The sequence below is a fragment of the Mastacembelus armatus genome, chromosome 8, assembly GCF_900324485.2.
Source record: "Mastacembelus armatus chromosome 8, fMasArm1.2, whole genome shotgun sequence".
Taxonomy (NCBI): Eukaryota; Metazoa; Chordata; class Actinopteri; order Synbranchiformes; family Mastacembelidae; genus Mastacembelus; species Mastacembelus armatus.
The window spans coordinates 22,317,418-22,335,752 of record NC_046640.1 but is presented as its reverse complement, the minus strand read 5'-3'; the positions used below and the strand labels follow the sequence as shown (position 1 = coordinate 22,335,752).

Here is an 18,335-nt window from a genome sequence, read left to right as displayed (position 1 = left end):
TAAAATTTGGTGTACTCACTATAATGTGTGTGGATCCAAAACCTCCATCCATGATCTTTATGACCCATTCTGTAGGGGGTCACAGGAGGGTTGGAGTTGGTCCCACATGACACTGGATGAGCAGCAGGGCACAGCATGGACAGGCCTCCAGTCTGTCATACAGTTAACACACAGACACAGGAAGAACAAGCAAACTGCACACAGAGACCCCGGGTTGAATCGGGAACCTTTGTCCTGTGAGGTGACTGCCCCCAACAGGTCCAGAACCTGGTTCAGCTTATGGGTCTGTGCCGTAGACCTCCATTGTTGTCCAAAAACTATTGAAAACACAGCAGGGAGCCACACCGCTAACCTGGCTCACATGGTTCTTCCTCACCAACAATAGACAGACCAATGAGCTAAACCAGGTTCTGGATCCACACACATTACACTGAGGATACCACATTGTTGCTGTCAGTCTCTGGATGGGATCTGGACTCAGAAACACAGAGAAAGTCACCAGCCTTATCCTTTAACAAGGTATGACATGTTTCTGAAACATCTGACACCAGATCAAATCACCACAGGTGAAAAATAATAGAAAAAGGGGAATCAGGTGAGTCGATGCGAGCAGTCTGTGAAAGACGTGACAGGAAACTTGAACTGGCACGATAAGAAGGTCAGGATTGGCCCGAGCTTCTCCCAGGTGGTTTTCCTCTCATAACACTGTTGCTTCATGTTCACCTTTCGGAGCCTACTTGACCAGAGGCCTGGTTTTATCGTCGTCGCCACACTGGTGGGCTTTGTACTTTTTCACCTCGGCCATGTACTTTGACCAAGCATCGCTCTTGCCTGGCTCGACCTGCGGGAGAGGAGGCACAGGTAAACAACAGAGGTCAAAGGGCGACAGAGCATGCTCACACCACCAGCCACACTTACTTCCGAGTCCTGTTTCTGCTTCTTCGCAACCACGCCGGTCTTTAGGAACACCCCGCCTCTGCGCTTCCCCACCTGGGTTAGGGGATAGAAGACTGACACCGTTACAGGAGCCCTTGCAGACGGACTGCCAATGAAGGAGACTACACCAGAGCAGAAGTCTACATGTGTCTCTCCTGCTGCACCACCAGCGACACCACCATCAGTGGGGAGCACCCCTAGTCTTTACTGAGCTACGGTGTGTAACTTAATGCAAGTACAATACAAGCACTGTGGTGTGTAAACATCATACACAAACTGAGGGACACTATTCAGGCTGCAATGAGTGAGAGTATGCCTGATAAACTGCAGCTATCGCATCTTACAACCAAACCCTTCCTTACAAAGCTCGTCACGGGGGGCGGCTTCTTTCCCACCGAGGTCTGTCCCTGCTCGGTGGCTCTCGCCTCTCCACCTGTTTGCTGCGGCTCCTTTGTCCTCCTCCTCTCCTCCTCCATCTTCTTCTTGAACATCTCCATGAAGCTGCCGTCGTTAGCGAACACGTTGCCTCCGGGCACCGGGGCTTTGCTGGAGGACGGAGCGGGGCTGCCGGAGGGGGACGCTGGGCTGTCGCAGCTGGAGTCGCCGCTGCTGCTGCTGCTGCTGCCGCTGGTTTCGGGTTTTCCGTGTGTGCGCTTTGGATCCATGATTCCTCGGTGTAACGTTCATACGGAGCCTCGCAGGTTCGGTTCACCGTAACAGGGTTGGCAGGACCGGCTGGACCCCACCCGCTCCGGAGCTCGGCTGTCTAAAAGCTGCACGGTCCGATTCAGAAAAACGTCGTTTTGACGAACTGAGCCGAAACAAAAACGTTTTTCCGAAATGAGCCGAAACAAAAACGACCCGGGGCCTGCGCCACAAAAACAAAAGCGATAGCTCGGCTGCTAACGCGGCTAGCACTGTGGGCTAACGCCCGCGTTACTAAAGGCCTTTACGGACGAACAAACTCAACTTAAACCTGCAATTCATGCGCAGGATGTATGAAAATATAAAATACAGCTACGGATTAACACAAAGTTCAAATACCAGCACCGAAGACAAAGGGATTTGGGGATTTTACCGCCGCGTATCGCTAGCCCTCACTGGCTATCACTCACAGGCCGCCATCTTTCTTTCCTCTGCTTACGTCATGCCGCTACTTTGGCGCCCTCTTCAGGTAAATGTACAGGTACATCCGGGTCACAAACCGATTCTTTCTGCAGCCCGAACTGTCCGTTGGAGTCTGTTTCTGTCGTGTTTGGGTCCCGGTCCGAACCAAACCGTGACGGACGAGCAGAGAAAAATGTGACAGTTCGACATTTCGATATTCGGCAGATCCACCTTCGGATCCGCTTTAGGGACCGTCACTCAATAACTGACAAAGAAGAAAAAAAGTTAAAAACTGACCCAAAAAAAAGAAGAAAAGCAAACACGAATTTATAAGAAAAATGAAATGAAAAGGTCGGTGGACAACAGTCATTGAAATTATTAATGAATAAAATAAATTCACATCTGTTTAAAGTGTTCAAATATATTACTTCATTTTTTATTAATCTTTATATTTAATATTGAAGATTTTTGCTCAATAGCTTCCAGGTCATGACCCGATGCAACAGAGTTAGGCATAATTTATATGCCTGGTCCGGCCACACAAGACACACCTCTTATAATTAAAACATGTCACCTCTTTAATTTTATATGAATTTTTTTTATTTTATAGTGTAATAATGTAATTTTAATAATTATAGAATGTTTATAATTCATATAAAATGAATGAAGTTTTGTTTGTGCTTGTGTGCTGGATGAACAATGCTTTCCCCAAATTCACTCAACTGCTCATCAGTTGCACAAAGAATGTGAGAAGTCTGACGAATCAGTTTGGCCTTTAGATCACGACAGAATTAAAACCCACAGGGAGGACCAAGGTGACAAAACCAGGGTCGACTGCTCTGGGTAAGTGTTCAGAGCTGGTTTAGTCAGCAAAGAAAACACCAGATGCCACTTATTGTCTTAACATCCCATTTATGTGCAGTGCAGTAGTAGAACAGAAAGGCCTACAAATCATCACACTTGCCTCAGACCCTGTGTAAAGTACAATATGCTATAATCTACTGGACATGATACAAACAACCAAAAAGTTCACCCTTCAAGACATGCAAATGTGCAGCAAAGATAGAGCCTTAGCAGCATAAATATGAACTGGAACTGATGAAAAATAAGTTGAAAAACGTGCACACAACAGCAGGATCGTGGTCTGTGTAGATCATAGCACAAACATTTACAGGGAACAGGTACAAGTCACAGAACAGCAGCTCTGATACAGGACAGACTCAAAGTTACTGCCTTTGGAAAGAAAAAAAAAATGAGTAGTGAATCAAGGCAGATGTAGTGTTAGTAAATACAGGCTCATCCTTCCAACCTGCCTTTGACCTCTTGTTAACATACAAAACAATTCCAGCGTATTCATGAGTGCGTCCTTCCAGCTCAAACTGTAAATGAGGTTTAGCAGCAATAAACAACCATTAGCTGTTCTTAGTGTTTTTAGCGTTTAGGACTCCAGCCTTCAGTCGCCCACATTCACATCTGTTTAAAGTGTTCAGCTTCGGGAAAAAGTTAAATTCATAGTCAACAAACGAGGACATTGTTCAGAAATTCAGATGCGGGAGTCACATTATCAGCAGAGATATGAAAAAAAAAAAAATCTGCCAATGAGACATGGAGGAGTTCTCACTGCAGGGATTTAACAAGGCACCGAACAAACCTTCAAGAGAGAAAGTGCTTTGGTGAACACTGAAAAATCAAATAAACTCTGAATTACTAATATTAAGGAGGAAGATTCAACTGAATAAAAAAGAAATAGAGACCAAAGCCAATAATTAATACACCCTTACGGTCGTTACATCTTTTCCAGATCCTTCAAATTAAAAACCAAAAAAAAAAAAAACCAAAAAAAAAAAAAAACAATCCAGAAGACAAAAACAAACATGAGAAAATTAAAAACTAATGAAGAAAACCAAACAGATTCACCACCAGCTGAATGCAAGAACCTGTGTTCTCTGTAACCCTGTCAAACTGTATTCCACAGCATAAAAGATATTTTAAAAAAGTTTAAAAGAGACTAAAGAAACAGGAAAGAGTCACAGAAGCTAAAGAGGAAATAAAAATCACCTCAAAAGGTGCTACAGCTCCTCCTCTTCCAGTTATTTCTTCTTCAGAGTGTAAACTCTGAATCTAACCGACAGCAGAGTTAAACCCTGTAAGTACCTTCATCCTCGGGGGCTCCACAAAGAAAACGAAGCTGTTGTCCTGTCATTAAGAGCCAGCAGGGGGCAGCAGCAGCACGACGAATATCTGAGGTGCAGCGGTCCAGTGAGACTGTGGCTCATCTCGTCCTCTTCTCCGTTTCTGCACGTTCGTCCTCCTGCCTGGGGGTGTTATCTGGGCTGGTAGCGGGTCAGGCCTCTCCTGGCGTTGGTGGACTGTCTCTGCTGGGCGAGGAAGGACATGGCCTGGTTGGGGGCGCCCAGCCGCTCGCCGGACACTTTCTGATGCAACGCCATCCCCTGAGGAAGAGACACACAGAGAGAAGAGTCAGGTGTGGGCGTGGAGAACAAATACACAGAATAAAGTTTTTGTCCAGATAAAACAGTCATTGTGTTGTAAATGATGCTGTTGGACTTTCTTCATGCTCGTCTTTGTACACTCACCATGTTGTACCATGCACTGATGATGAGTTTCTCCTCCTGGTCGTGCCTGGCTCTGCTCTTCTCGTAATCGTGCTGTGCACAGGAACAGACCACACACAACATCAGCGGGTTAAGACCAGAGGCCTCGTCTGTGTGTTTGTGGAGAAGGATCTCACCTCCAGGTGCTGGATTTTTCTCTCCTTCTCTGTCAGCTGGTTCTTCAGCGCCTGGATCTCAGGAGTCACAGTCACCGGCTGCTGCTTGTGGTCCAGGGTTTTGATCACCTGCCCAAAGGACACAGAGGACAGATAGGAGCAGTCCACTAATGTAGTTTTACCAACAGAGACAAAGTGGACAGACATCGATCAAAAACGAGTTCGTGTGAGTGAATGTGAGTTCAGACTTCACCCCCCCGAGACTGAGGCGCAGTTTTATAACCAGCAGGCAAAACGACTGTTTCCTGCTCCATAAATGAATCTAAAACTCTGTCTGACTGAGGCAGGTTTTGGAAACAGATGGATTCCTCTGGTAAAACTCTATTATAGAGATCACTGCTCAGTCCTGTGCATGTGTTGGGGAGGGGACTGTGTCTGTAGTTTGTTGAAATATTAAAATCAGTGCAGCAGAACTACAGATGTCGGCTCATTTTTCCCCAAATGTAGTGGAAACCTGGTGCCTACATTAAGTGTCCTCTGCAGGTCTGATATGAGTGTACATGGATTTAAACGTGAGTAACAGCTACAAACACAGTCTGACGTGTAAAGTCAGTGGAGTTGCTCCTTCATTGTTATTTCCGGTGGTTGTGTTGAGGGGGACTGACCGTTCGGGCCTTCTCCATGTAGCGTTTGTATCTGTCCTCCATCTGCTTCATGTCCTCATCCTTCTTGCGCAGGATCTCCTGGAGCTCATCGATCTTTTTGGCCACTGAGGAGAAACAGGGCGACGGTGAACGACGAGGCAGGTGAGCAGGTCGGAGAACATTTTAAACTAATGTCTTACTGTTGCTGTCCACTTTGGGCTCCAAGTCGTCAATGACCTCTCTCTTCCTCTGCAGGTCTGAGTGAGCTTCGTGGAGCTTCTCCCTGGAGGGATCAGAGCGTGTGAACTCGCTGTGTTTGGAGCCCACATGGACAAAAGTCTGTCTGAGCTGAGGATACTTACAGATGCTCCTCGAGCTTTTTCTTCAGTAAAGATGACTTCAGAGAAGACAAACAAGAGGAAAACATTAAACTCAAAACTCAAGTGCTTCTAAAGCGAACATGAACACACACAGTATAAACTGAGAAAGTCAGAGTCAAATCATGGGCCAGGTGGACAGAGGGTGGGCCGTACTTACGATGGCCTGATTTTGGCAGTGGATCGGTGGGGGCAGGCGGAGAGAGACGCAGAGAGGGGCAGGCGTTAGCAGTGAATCACCACAGCAAACATGGGTTAAATTCCCACACAACATGTATGAAAAGCAGGAGAACAGACACTTCAGTCCCCGACAGCCAAGTCTCTTCAACTCTCATCTCTGTCATATACTCAGTGTGCCATGAAAACATGGGAGGGAGTGTTACATTTAACTGTTCGACTCCTGCTTCTCTCTCTCTGGTTGACCAGGATGTTCTGATGTTGCTTAAGCTGTAACAAATATTTCTACTTTATCAGATCAAGGGAAAAGTCTCGTCTCTCTGCTCTGTGGTGACGCACAGACGTGGCTAGAACCTGTTCTTCCTCACATCAAAGCTCCTTTGTCTTTCATTCTGTGTCCACCTGTTGTGAGCACGTTTTCATTTCTGTAGGATTACTGCTTATTGTGAGGACTGAGGTTTGGTTCTAGTACTGCATGTGGGATTTATGTTGGCCTGTCTGTATTTCCTGCATCTCAATGGGACCTTCCCTGGTTTGAGAAAATGAAGGAAAAATAATAAAACAGGTTGTGGAAAGAACTGAATTCTTATTCCACACAGATTTGAACAAAATGACTGGTTCCCCTCAGACTGTAGCCACATCTGTGCATCTGATTTCATGATTACCACTAATTAATAAGAACAATTCCCATCCTCACTGAAATCCTTAACTGACCCCAACCCTGCTTCCCCTCCTCCAGGTTAAACATGAAGGTCTGCTGAAGGAGCACACTGTGTATATAATCTCTGATTCTTGTGCAGAAAACTGTGATGCGGGGATTTGTAAACGTGCAGTGACAAATCTGGGCAGAGGAGAAGGATCAGCTCCGACTCTGCACTCACATCCTCAGTCCTGCTGTCCTGCTCCTGCAGTGCTTTCTGAAGCTCCTCGACCTGAGAACGCAGCTCTGAGATCTGCTGCAGGTTCAGCCTGGGAAGGAAGGACAAGAGTTGGGATCAGAAAGAGCAAAAAAGACGAGAGAATATGAAAAGGTTGAAGGAAGAATTATGAGGAAGCAGCGGGTGATTCTGTGTGTGTGTCACTGAGTCCAGATCCCATCCAGAGACTGGCAGCACCATATAAATGTGTGTGAATCCAGAACCTGGTTCAGAACCATGAGCTGCGACTGAGGCAGAGTCTACAGAACTCCTCACTCAGTCTTTCTGCTTCTCTTTCCAAAGTGTCTCCTCCTGCTCTTCTTTCATTCACAAAGCCACGTCCTCTGTAACTGGACCCTGTTAGACCTGGACTCAGCTTGTGTCTGAGGTTTTCTTGGTTCTGTTCCTCTGCTGGAACTCTGCTTGTGTTCAGTGTGGGCTCAGTGAATAATGTGAGCAGCTGTGGTCTCTGGAACATCCAGCTGCTGGGAGACGCTCTGCAGCCTCCACCTGGACTCTGCTCAGACTCTTCTCCTGTGTCTGCCCCACGGTCAGGGTGTTCACACAGGGACCACAGGGGCCACAGTGGCAGCTTGTGTCAGGCTGAATGAAGATTATCAGACTGAACACAAACATCATGAGGCCCCTCAATCATCTGCGTGTCTGAGGAAGTGGTTGTGTTGTTCAAGTCAGTGTAGAAGAATTCAGCTCTTTGTTCTGTGACAAACCAAAGGCTGCAGGTATGAACACACAGTTTAACACTTTGTACTTGGAGTGTAGTTTCACCGTGGAAGGACCCAGCGCTCTGATCCACGTCCGCACGTCTGCTGCAGGCAGCGTCCATCCGTTCACCGCTCCACCCTACTGAGCATGCTCACTAAACTCCTGTTACTGTTGCTGAGGAGGCTTCCCACACCCTGGGCCTGGTGTTGCAACGGACACACACACAAACACACACAGTCCACCCACATGTCCACATGCCCACAGGCATGTAAACACACACACAGTCGAGGGACAATCTGGCTTTCTTGCTGTCTGTCCTCCAGTCCAGCCCACACAGCTCAGCTGAGCACACAGTCCAGAGGGTGAGTTGACATTTAGGCAGATATCACTCCTACTACCAGGCAAACAACCAGCCTAATGTCCAGGAACACACAATATGGTGGGATGATTATTTCACACTGCTGAACAACAAGGTGGACAGCATGTTGAACACACGCACGCACGCACACACGCACACACGCACGCACACACGCACGCACTCCTCACCTGTTCTGAGTCTCCAGGGCGTTGTTGCTCCGCTGAGCCTCCTCCAGCTCAGCCTGCACCTCCACCAGTTTCTGCCTGTACGTCTCCTCCTGGACACACAGCATCTTGTTCTCGCTCTGCAGACGCACCACCGTCTCCCTGTTGGGGGGGGGGGACAAGGGGGACGAGGACAAGGGGGACAGGAGGTAAAGAAGAAGAAGGAGAGAGTGGAGGACAGATGAAGTGGATCTGCTGATCTGACCCTTCTCTCTGACAACGCCCAGGCCAAATGTGCAGCGCTGCCATGTGTCACTGTATTAAGGAGCCAACTGCACATTCAAGTCCCAAAATAAACTTTTGTGGCTGAGTGAGCCTGAGCACTTTATCACGGACTATAGGGGATAAATATAGAGCGTGAGTGGGCCACCGAGTGACACCACTGCACATCTGCTACAGGTTTAGAAAGAAAATCTCATCTGTTACGCTGAAATGTGTTTGCTACAGTCACTATACCCACACACACACACACACACACACACACACACACAGAATAATAACACACTGCTTTAATAACAGACTTACTTCAGCTCAGTAGGCATGATCTCTGCAGCGAGGTTTCCTACTGTGACACCGGTGTCACACAGGCCTCCTGGGGAGAGAAACGGACACAGATTTTATTAAACAGACTCATTAGTTTGTTTTAATCTGTGACAGGTGAACTTTTTTGACGTATTTCCATCCTCTTATTTATTTTACAGCTATAAATAGATTTAGTTTTGTCTTTAGTCAGGAGGGTTTTCTAACATTTAATATTATTTTCACTACCTGAACATCCTTTCTATCCTTTCTCAAGGGTGTACGACCTCACCTGTCCCACTGAGACACCTCTGTTGGACCTGTGCACACCTGAGCTCCTCATTTGTCTCCCGAAGCGTGTCTCTCTCAGAGATCAGTCGCTGAGGATTGAAGCACAACATCATACTTTGATTTGTATGCTAAGGAGACTGATATCTGTAAAATCAGACCGTATGAAACAGAACACACATGAAAGTGGACAGTACTGATCCGTAGAGGATGTATTTCTTAATTAATCTCACAAGCAACTGAGGACATTAATCACTGCTGCCAGATTGCAGAAGGTGTTAGAACTGACACAGGACGTGGGAGTCCACTGAAGAATAGTACGATATTTGCCTGGCAACAATTCCTCCTGCAGGGATGTGCATCCTGTCATAACCACAACTGATGCCCTGCCACCCCTGAAATTAACTATACTGGTCCTACGCCTTGTCAAGCCACTACAAACAGATGCTACACACAGTAAAAATACTGCATCCTGGCCTGAGCACAGCTGAACTTTTAATCTGGCCAGTGTTCGCAAACTCACTTCTTTCTCCTTCATCAGCGCGTCGTACTTGTCGTGAAGGTTCTTGTACTCAAACTGCCACTTCTCAGCTTTCATGGCCTCCGCTGAGTGCTTGGTGTGAAGCTCATGAGCCTGCGAGTCACAAAGCACAGCAACAGCCTGCATTGGCAAGAGTGCTCCATAATAAATGCAAGTTTTTCCAAACACGTGCACAAGCCAGACTGTGTTTAACATCACTTGGACGTCAACACGGGAGGAAGCGCCCCCGTCCCTCCTCCCTCCTGCCCACAGCTTGCCTGTCTCTTGTAGGTGTCCAGCTGACTGCGGACGGCGTTGGCCCTGCGGAGCTCCTCCTCCAGCTCACAGGTGCGCTGCATGTACACGGTGTTACGCTCCTCCAGGAGGCGCACCTGCCTGCGCAGGTCTCCCAGATCCTCCAGCTTTCTCTTGTAGGTGTCCACCAGTGCTTCGAGCTGGTTCACCCGGTCAGACGAGTGCCTGAGAGGGAGGGGGAATCAGATTTTTAGTTACACACAATGCATCTTCCTGGATATTTACTTAACTACTGAAAACTCTGACGCAAGCCGGTGTCAGTGCATGAAATTCATATTATCAACACAGATGTCAGAGAGGAGCTGAATGGACGTCTGTGTGTGGGCAGAGTGGGAGCTGTTTCTGAGAGTGGAACTCATAATAGATGAACTACTGTTTAAAAGAAAAGGCTGGTGATATTTCATTCTGCTCACACAATCAGGCTTAATCCAACAATGTGCTGTAGCTCTCAATACAACAAAATTCCCCCTTTCAGCCCGTGACTCTCTGCTCCCAGCCCATTCATTTCCACTCAAGCATGAAGGTCAGAAACATTTTCTGATTTAAAAAAAAAAAAAAAAAAAAAAAAAGGCTTTGTGATTTGCTACAACAGTTCTGCAAACCTCACTCAAACAGGAGTGTAAATGTGGGGAATATTTTCAGCTGTAAAAATAAGCCGCAGATATTTTTCCAGGACTAAGGTCATGTATCTGCAACGGACCTAAAAACTGAAGAGACTAAACTAAAACTAATTAATGGCTATAAAGGCATTCAGCTGCCTCTCTCTCAAATACTGTCAGGAAATATTTACATTTAAACGTTGTCGGACCCAGTCGGTTTATTAGGAACCCCTGTGTGTCAGACTGATCAGTCTGATCGTACAGTCCTGCAGTGAATCCTCCATGAAAGTCAAAGTCTAATTTATTTTTAAAGCACATTTAACGCAACTTAGTTGACCAAAGTGCTGTACAATTATAGAATAGCTGCAGACATAGAACAGACAATAGACAATAATAATAAAATAATATAAAAAGAAGAATATCTCATCACTCAGTATTAAAGGCCAATGTGTATAAAAAGGTCTTAAGGTGAGATTTAAAAATAGGAAGAGTACCTGCCTGGTGTACAGGGGCAACTCATTCCAAAGTCTGGGGGCTGCTCCTGAAAAGACCCGACTCTTCATCCTAGATTTAGGTACTATGAGTAAAAGCTGCTCACCAGGCCTGAGAGACCGTGCTGGACTATATGGCTTATCTGAAGGTGATAATGTTCAGTTTGTAATGTTTTTGTAATGTTTTTTTTGCACTGATAAGTTTTGAATGAACTGCACGTCACTGCACCGTCTCTTGCCTTTAATGTCGGGCAGCTACCAAGACCAAACAAAAGCTCCTTAGCGTCAACTCAACACCCACGATAATCAGCTGCACAGTTTAATTTGTGATAATGTACTTGACTGGGTGGGATTTTGAAAAAGCCAGTGCTGGTCTCACCTGAGAATGTCCATCTCATCTTTGAGGGCCTGGGCCTCATGCGCCAGGCTGGTCAGGTCTTCGTTCCGTTGCTGCAGCTCGGCCACCTCCCGCTCCAGTATCTCTCCCCGCACACACAGGTCATCTCTGCTGCTCTCCAGCCTGAGATAAACAGTTTTTGTGTAACTGGACAGGCTCTGGAACAAAGTGACTCAGCAGCAGCGCCTGATTCATATATGACTTACAGGCCTTCCATTTTTAGAAATACTACGACTACGTTTCTAACAGCTGAGCAAATTATGTTAACGTAAATAATTATACAGGTCTTAAATTCTTTATATCTGGTTTCCCCTTAATGGCTCATCCCTGATGTTCCCACAGTGGGAACAGACCAAACCAGATCTGGGCCACTTATGGTCCAAGAGCCGATCCCTATCTGATGTGTGAGTGTGCGAGCGCTGTCAGAACGGTCAGTACAGAATCCATGTGGCTGTTTTAACATCTCCCTCCTCTGCACATATCGCCTGTCGCCACCATTCAGTGTGGGCCCCTCACATAGCAGGAAAAAAAAGACGCAGTCTGTGTGTGTGTGTGTGTGTACCTGTAGTTCTCCTCTTGAAGCTGCTCCATCTGACTCTGCAGCAGCAGCAGCTTCTTGCCAGTGATAGCTGTAGTGGAGGCGTCCACAGAGTCGCAGCGGCTCAGCTTCTCCTTCAGAGCACGTGTCTCTGCCTGAAGGGACGACTTCTCCTCCAGAGCCAGCGACAGCTGTTGGGACACAGGAACAGAAACCAGAGTGTGGAGAGTTGGTAAAGGACAGCTGAAAGAGAAGATGATAATCTACATCTGCAGAGAGAGCCTAAAGAGAGAAAAATGCAAATAAATTAATTGTCCTCCAAACTGAAATAAATAACTCAAATAAATGTGAATAAGGCAGAAGATTCACAGAGAGAAAATACACAGTGACAAACTCAACACCTTTATAGTTCACAGAGAACCTCGAACACATGCTTTGTTCTCCATTCACATGCTCAGGCATTACAAAGCTAGTTAGTCTGCTGCTGTGCAATGATCAGGCAGATGGAGCTTTCTCAATAGTGAAGTTGTTAGTGTTAGCCTTAGGGTCCAAATCAGACCCTCATGACATAAACATGAATATGCACAGCTCCTTAATGATACTGGTTGTACTGGTACAGTCGGAGAGGAGAGATGTTTGACTTCAGGCTGATGAAGTTGCAGTTCAGAGGTGCATTACGTCCACAAAGGTTCATGCTTGAGTTGGGCTGAGCTGAGGTTAGAGAAGCCGGTATTACAAGGTGGACAAAGGGGAGTGTTCACTTACCTGCTGCACATCCTCCCAGTTTGAATACAGCAAAACCCTACACTGAACTTTAAGGACAGATAGCACAGGAGCAGCAACAGTAAATAGCTTCAAAACAACACAAATGACTAATCCCCAGTGCGTGGGTTAAACAAGTAAACAAACAGGTGGGCTGAGAGCAGTACAAATTATTGTTGGCTGCTGCTCCATCCCAAGGCAACGTGTCAGTGTTATCTTGATGTTATGCAACTATTGACTAGAAAAAAAACTAAATGTGTCCCTCCTCAGTCAGTGCTGCAAAAACAAACTGTGGGAGCACAGTCAGGTGGGCTAATCAATAAGGGCCAGAGCACAAAAGCTGCAGGCACATTCAACATGCTGCAACCACAGTTCGAGCAAAAACAGGCTTCAAAGTATCTGAAAGCCAGTTACACAGGTGAAACGCTTTTATTTTAGTCTAAAGAATTTGCACTTTGAGATAACATCAACAGCTCTGTTAGACAAATGGAAGACAAAACAAAACCAGGCTTCAACATGCACTCAAAGTGATAACCCTCAAGATTTTCTGCCTCTGTTGGATACTATTTTGGGCAGCAGTTCAACTCAGCGAATTTATTTGCCATGTATAACAGTTCTAATCCGTCTGCCATTCCAGCACTGGATAAAAATCAGGAAACGATGCAGCATAAAACCTGTGTGAATTTATTTGACCGTCAACATATTTACCCTCCAGGTTAAAAGTTTGGGGTCACCTCAGTTTCCCAGCTGTTCTAAAAATGTGTGTAGTTCACTGTTATGTCTCAGTGTGTCTGAAATTAAAGCACAAACACACATGCAGCTGAAAACTCTCCAGGTCTCAATAATGTAACGTGAATGTTGGATCATCCAGCAGCTTCACACCCTGTGGCTGAATCTAATATTGTTGGGACAGACAGCTCTGTTGTTGTTGTTGTTGTTGTTGCTGCTGCACCTGTAGGCGTCTTCCCCTCTTCACCTGGAGAGTCTGGAGACTGAGCTGCCGTTCCAAGCCGAGCGTCTCGTTCTTTCCTTCCACTGCCTCATTATCCTGACTCCCTTTGTTCATTGGCTTTTACATGTCAGTCACAGCTGAAATCATGAGGGGAGCCCAAACTTTAACCCGTGGTGTAGAAGCTTCTCTTCTGCACCATCACCACCACCTGATGGCTGCTGCCAGACCATCCAGGACCCATTCATTTCAACAGAAAACATTAAGTGAGTAGTAAACTAAACCACATCCAGCAAACCAACCTGATGTTCCAGTTCTCGACAGCGCTGCGAAAGATCTTCCTTCACATCTACTTCCTCACTTAGGAAATAATATTTCCTGGACTGAAAACACAAAATGTGGAGAAACAACACACTGTTCACATCAGTGGAGAGGAGGGAGTGAAAGATGCAGCACAAGTACACGGAGGGGCAATGAAAGCTTCACCTGGTAGTCAAAATCTCCATAAGTCTCTGGGCTTGCTGGTTCAGATGAAGGCTCTTTTGATAAGAGCTAAAACAAAGCAGAGCACAGAGAACACATTATTTTAAGGTCTTGAGTCCATGGTCTTGCACTTGACACCTATCAAAAAATAGTTTTAAATTATGAAGCAGGAAGGACGCTCAGATGCTCAAAAACAGCAGAACAATAACCGTCTATGATCACGCTCCGAGCTGCTGGAACAACCTTCAGAGGAGCTGAAAACACTGAAGTTTGATAAAAACCTGGCACATTTTTTTCAGTCACACTGGTGCCAATGAAACACTAAACATATGAGTTTGGTTTCTGGGTCTCTGTTCAGTTTCACGCTTATCCGGATTTGATTGTGAATTCACCATGACTAAGAACTGGGATTAATGCAAAGCAGGAGGATAAGCAGAGAGGCTCACTCACCTCCTGAATGGCCGTCATCACAACATGCTGGACAGATTCCTCAAGTGTCATTATCTGCTGGATTTGCTCTGTGTTTGGAAGTAAACAACAGGGACCAGTGAAAGTGCAGCCAAACACAGATTAACATAAATACTCAGCCGGCATCTATTTTCAGTGCTCATGTTTAAATAATAACCTGATCCGTTTCTTTTCTGAATTATAATCTGCAACATGTTTCTGGAGTGGGTACAAACAAGCATGCGGACAGTTTATCATTTTCATCATGACTGACATTAGAAAACAACAACCACATGATTTGGCTGGAGTTAATCCTGTGTTTTCTCTTCCTGTTTACAACAGACAGTTCACCTTGTTTCTTCTCACAACTGACAGCGCAGCCCAGTACGAGCTGCACCAGCTTGCCCAGTTCAGTGACATCTCTCATCTCCCCTATCAGGTTCACGTCGGGCAAGTGCTCATCTGACACCTGATGACCAAGCACCTGTTCATGGAGAGTAAGGAGAGACTGGACTGAGTCTCACAGATACCGGAAAGACGGAAAAGCTTCACGCACACATTTAGGAAAGTAATAATGAACTCTTCTTACATCGTGATAGTATTCCAGCATACTCTTCAGAATCTTTTTCAAGTTGCTGACCTGAAAGAACAAAACAAGAGTTCCAACTTTAGTCCTCATTTTCTCCAGGGAAATGAAAAAAAAAAAGACCTAGACATCTTGATTATTTAAGGTTGCTGTGGGTTATTCTGTCATATCCTGTTGTTTCAGAAATTACCTTGAGGCGCCAGTTGGCCTCGCTCTCCTCCTTGATCCGGCCTAGCCATGTCTCATTAAACCACGAAGGGTCTCTGTTAATGAGAGCAGAACAGAGCTCTAGTGACAACAAGGACGACACATCTCTGGACATCAAGACTACAGGAGGCCACGGGGCACCGAGGCTGTGCGCTTCTGTTCAGCCATGCACAATGACATTTGAGTCGGGCTGTTCATTAACGTCTCCCATGAGAATAATGATCAGAAGCAGTTAATGCAAAGTTAAAATAGCAGAACATTTTGTGTCACTCAAAAGAAAGTTGTGTTGTTTGTCTGTTTATCTAAACACAAATATTCCACCACAAACTACAAAGGTCATCAGGCCTGGACAGACTGTGACTGTGTCTAGTATAGTCCAACCTACACTTTTCAACCACAGCTGCTCAAACTCACTCAAAAAAAAAAAGGTTTGCATAGATAATGGGTTGTGCAATTCAAAGGGCAATTCAGTGCAAATCACATAGATAAGCTAAACTCAGTGAGTAGGTTCTGAATGAGCTGCACTGTGCAGTTAAATAATCCCAACAGCAGCAAATACTAAAAACCACCGGTACATATGAGTGCTCTTACATTCTGTGCAGCACATGTGCAATGGCCACTCCGCTCGTTAGGTCGTGCTTGTTGCTGCAGGACGGGACCTGAAACGTCTGAAACTGAGGATGAAGATAAAAAGACATATAATTTGGTATCCGCAGTAAATAAGAACAAACCAGCAGTGCAGGACTAGTCTGCACCCTTTCAGTCTAATAATGAACAGCAGCGTATGTTTCAGTCCAGTCTGTGTGGAAAAAGAGCCAAACAGGCGGACTGAGCCGGAGTCTGTAGGGCAGCCTGGCCGTCCTTCGGTCCGGGGCAGGACTGGGCTGAGCCTCCAGGTGCAAACCTCCAAACTCTTATCTAACTAGCTAGTTAGCTTGGCTGGCTAGCGACAGTTAGCTTCAAAAACATAACGTTCGCACCCGCTAACTGCTTTTACGTGAACCTGTCCAGTCAGTGCAGGTGTGTGTGTGTAGCGGCCACACGGGGCATAAACTTACAAACATTATTAACGACGTACTTTCATCACATTTTACCTGCTGTCACCTGTTAGCGGCTTAGCTTTGGTAGCAGACCCGGCTAATGCCAAACTCACCCAGGTGAACAGGGAGTCACAGAGTTCCGCTTTGTCCAGACTCATCGTGCCGAGGAACCTCAGGAGCTCACGGAGAACCCGCGGGGTTGGTTCTCAGGACTGTTTTTGTGCCCCCGAACTTTGCTACTCGCTCCCGGTGCCTTCCACGTCAGTCGTCACCGAGCCCCGGCCTCCCGCTGCTCCCAGCCGCTTCGCGTTTCGGCTCCACTGAGCCTAACGAGCTTCCGTACTAAGAGCGTTCCCATGGAAACGGCTAATCGCGGCAATGAAAATAAATAAATAGCCGACTTTTTATTTTTTATTTATCTTTTATTAATACTGTTATCTATAACTGTGATGTGTTCTTAGTAATTAAAATCTTAATAATAATGATAATAATTCATAGCTCTGCAGAGAAAGGCCTGAATGAAGTTGAAGGAGAAAGTTTAAAACACATTTGATCAAACCTCTATTAAAAAAAAACAAAAACAAATAAACCTTTATGAGATTAAGAATCTCTTTTTCCAGAGCTTCCTGACCAAATAAAGTACAGTCAACACAAAACACTAAAAATCCCAGAATTTGTGATCATAAACAACATGGAAATTTAAAAAAGTAAAAGTACAAGTAACATAAATAGCTCATAAAAAAACAGATCTACACTTAAAGGTAGGAAGGTGTGTTTTGTTTTGATAATTAACTGTGATTTTAATCCCTGAGTCCACAACATTGTGAATAGAATATGTTCAAATGAAATGTAGTTTCAGGCTGCTGTTCGGTTTGATTTAAGAAAGAATGAAAGAAAATCCTCAGAGCGACCGTGTCCAGTGTCTTAAAAGGTCCTGCTGTTTTTGCTGCTGCATTCAAAGTTCTATAAAGCACCACTGGATGGCTCTAGCTGACAAACAGCCTTAGAAAACAAACTGATGCACAACTGGCTGCTCCACAGCTCACACTGTGTGACAGGTGTGGGGGGGGGAATGGTTCCTGTCTTAGACCAGAAGGGATCATAGAACCCACTCCTCTGGTTTGCATTAGGAAAATTTGTGGGACACATTTTGTGAACATTTATAAACACCAAACTCCACACTTCATAACCATCTGTCAGCATAAAACAGTCCAGTCCAAACTGAACAGCTGTGAAACAGCCTGAACACAAACTGAACATTATGACATTACATGGAGGAGGATTCACTGCAGGACTGTTGGATTGGACTGATCAGTCTGACACAGGTGTTCCTAATAAACTGACCACTGATTGCATCTGATCCATATTTATTGTTTTCACTGCAGTAAGGCCTAAACCAGTGTGTTATTTTCCAGCCTCAAAAACACGTTAGCAGGTTTGCCGTGTTATTAACATGCTGACAAACACGTCCTCCTTTTCCTCTGTAATCGGCACCTCTCCCCGTCCACACGTCTGCTTCCTGTGTTTATTGTTGCTGTCACAAACCAGACTCCAGCGACCAATCACAGCAAAACACTGCCCACTGTGTTTGCTTTGGCAAACCCAGTCAGTGAGTGTGCACCAAGCCCACTGCGCTTGTTTAACACCTGCATATGAAGAAATCTGTGCTGCACTTCCGGTCCTTCTCATCCAAAACCGGTCTGGTTACAGGACCGCCTTACATCTGGTGTTACCATATTTGTCTGGCTGGAGTTCCTGTTTTTCTGCATGGCTTCTCCCCAGAGGAATGTACGTTTGCCCCTCCACTGGCTTTTATCAGAATCTGTCTCTGCTGTTATCTCTCAGCTGGTTATGATTAAACTTTAATTAAATACTTTATCACTGTATTTAGTCAGTCTATCAGCTTGTACTCGGCTCCTGCCTCGTTCGGTATCTGCAGTCGCACACGCCCTTTTCTCCTGAATGGTTTTGTTCTGGTTTTTAATGTTTATGAATTTTGT

The 18,335-nt window shown here is 45.6% G+C and overlaps 2 protein-coding genes across 4 annotated transcripts; both read right to left on the bottom strand.

Moving 5' to 3' along the window:
• Positions 1-389: 389 nt before the first annotated feature.
• Positions 390-2,096, bottom strand: trir (telomerase RNA component interacting RNase). Its single transcript, XM_026324500.2, has 3 exons — positions 1,299-2,096; positions 919-990; positions 390-841 (listed from the first exon to the last, which is right to left on the bottom strand). The coding sequence occupies exons 1-3, from the start codon at positions 1,599-1,601 to the stop codon at positions 734-736; spliced, it is 483 nt and encodes a 160-aa protein (XP_026180285.1). The 5' UTR covers positions 1,602-2,096; the 3' UTR covers positions 390-733.
• Positions 2,097-3,887: 1,791 nt separating this feature from the next.
• On the bottom strand, positions 3,888-16,644 carry hook2 (hook microtubule-tethering protein 2). 3 transcript variants are annotated; one of them, XM_026324457.1, is made up of 23 exons: positions 16,449-16,644; positions 15,887-15,969; positions 15,279-15,351; positions 15,092-15,142; positions 14,854-14,986; positions 14,506-14,573; positions 14,059-14,124; positions 13,875-13,955; positions 11,886-12,052; positions 11,306-11,446; positions 9,800-10,001; positions 9,525-9,635; positions 9,006-9,093; positions 8,720-8,786; positions 8,159-8,296; positions 6,854-6,941; positions 5,956-5,961; positions 5,781-5,815; positions 5,619-5,701; positions 5,440-5,543; positions 4,796-4,903; positions 4,641-4,712; positions 3,888-4,496 (listed from the first exon to the last, which is right to left on the bottom strand). In XM_026324457.1, exons 1-23 carry the CDS (start codon positions 16,491-16,493, stop codon positions 4,368-4,370), a joined length of 2,139 nt encoding a protein of 712 aa, XP_026180242.1. In that variant the 5' UTR covers positions 16,494-16,644; the 3' UTR covers positions 3,888-4,367. The 3 variants fall into 3 exon arrangements, with proteins under 3 accessions (XP_026180242.1, XP_026180244.1, XP_026180243.1); XM_026324459.1 differs by having other exon boundaries at positions 4,796-4,876; XM_026324458.1 differs by lacking the exon at positions 5,956-5,961.
• Positions 16,645-18,335: the final 1,691 nt, after the last annotated feature.

Excerpts from the sequence above, each read along its gene's own strand:
- hook2 (XM_026324457.1), bottom strand. The coding sequence starts at position 16,493 with ATGAGTCTGGACAAAGCGGAACTCTGTGACTCCCTGTTCACCTGG. Across the intron at positions 9,094-9,524 it reads CGCTGATGAAGGAGAAAGAA|CGACTGATCTCTGAGAGAGA; the intron begins GTGAGTTTGCGA and ends TTCAATCCTCAG. Across the intron at positions 6,942-8,158 it reads GCCCTGGAGACTCAGAACAG|GCTGAACCTGCAGCAGATCT; the intron begins GTGAGGAGTGCG and ends CTTCCTTCCCAG.
- trir (XM_026324500.2), bottom strand. The coding sequence starts at position 1,601 with ATGGATCCAAAGCGCACACACGGAAAACCCGAAACCAGCGGCAGCAGC. Across the intron at positions 991-1,298 it reads CGCCCCCCGTGACGAGCTTT|GTGGGGAAGCGCAGAGGCGG; the intron begins GTAAGGAAGGGT and ends CCCCTAACCCAG. Across the intron at positions 842-918 it reads AGCAGAAACAGGACTCGGAA|GTCGAGCCAGGCAAGAGCGA; the intron begins GTAAGTGTGGCT and ends CCTCTCCCGCAG.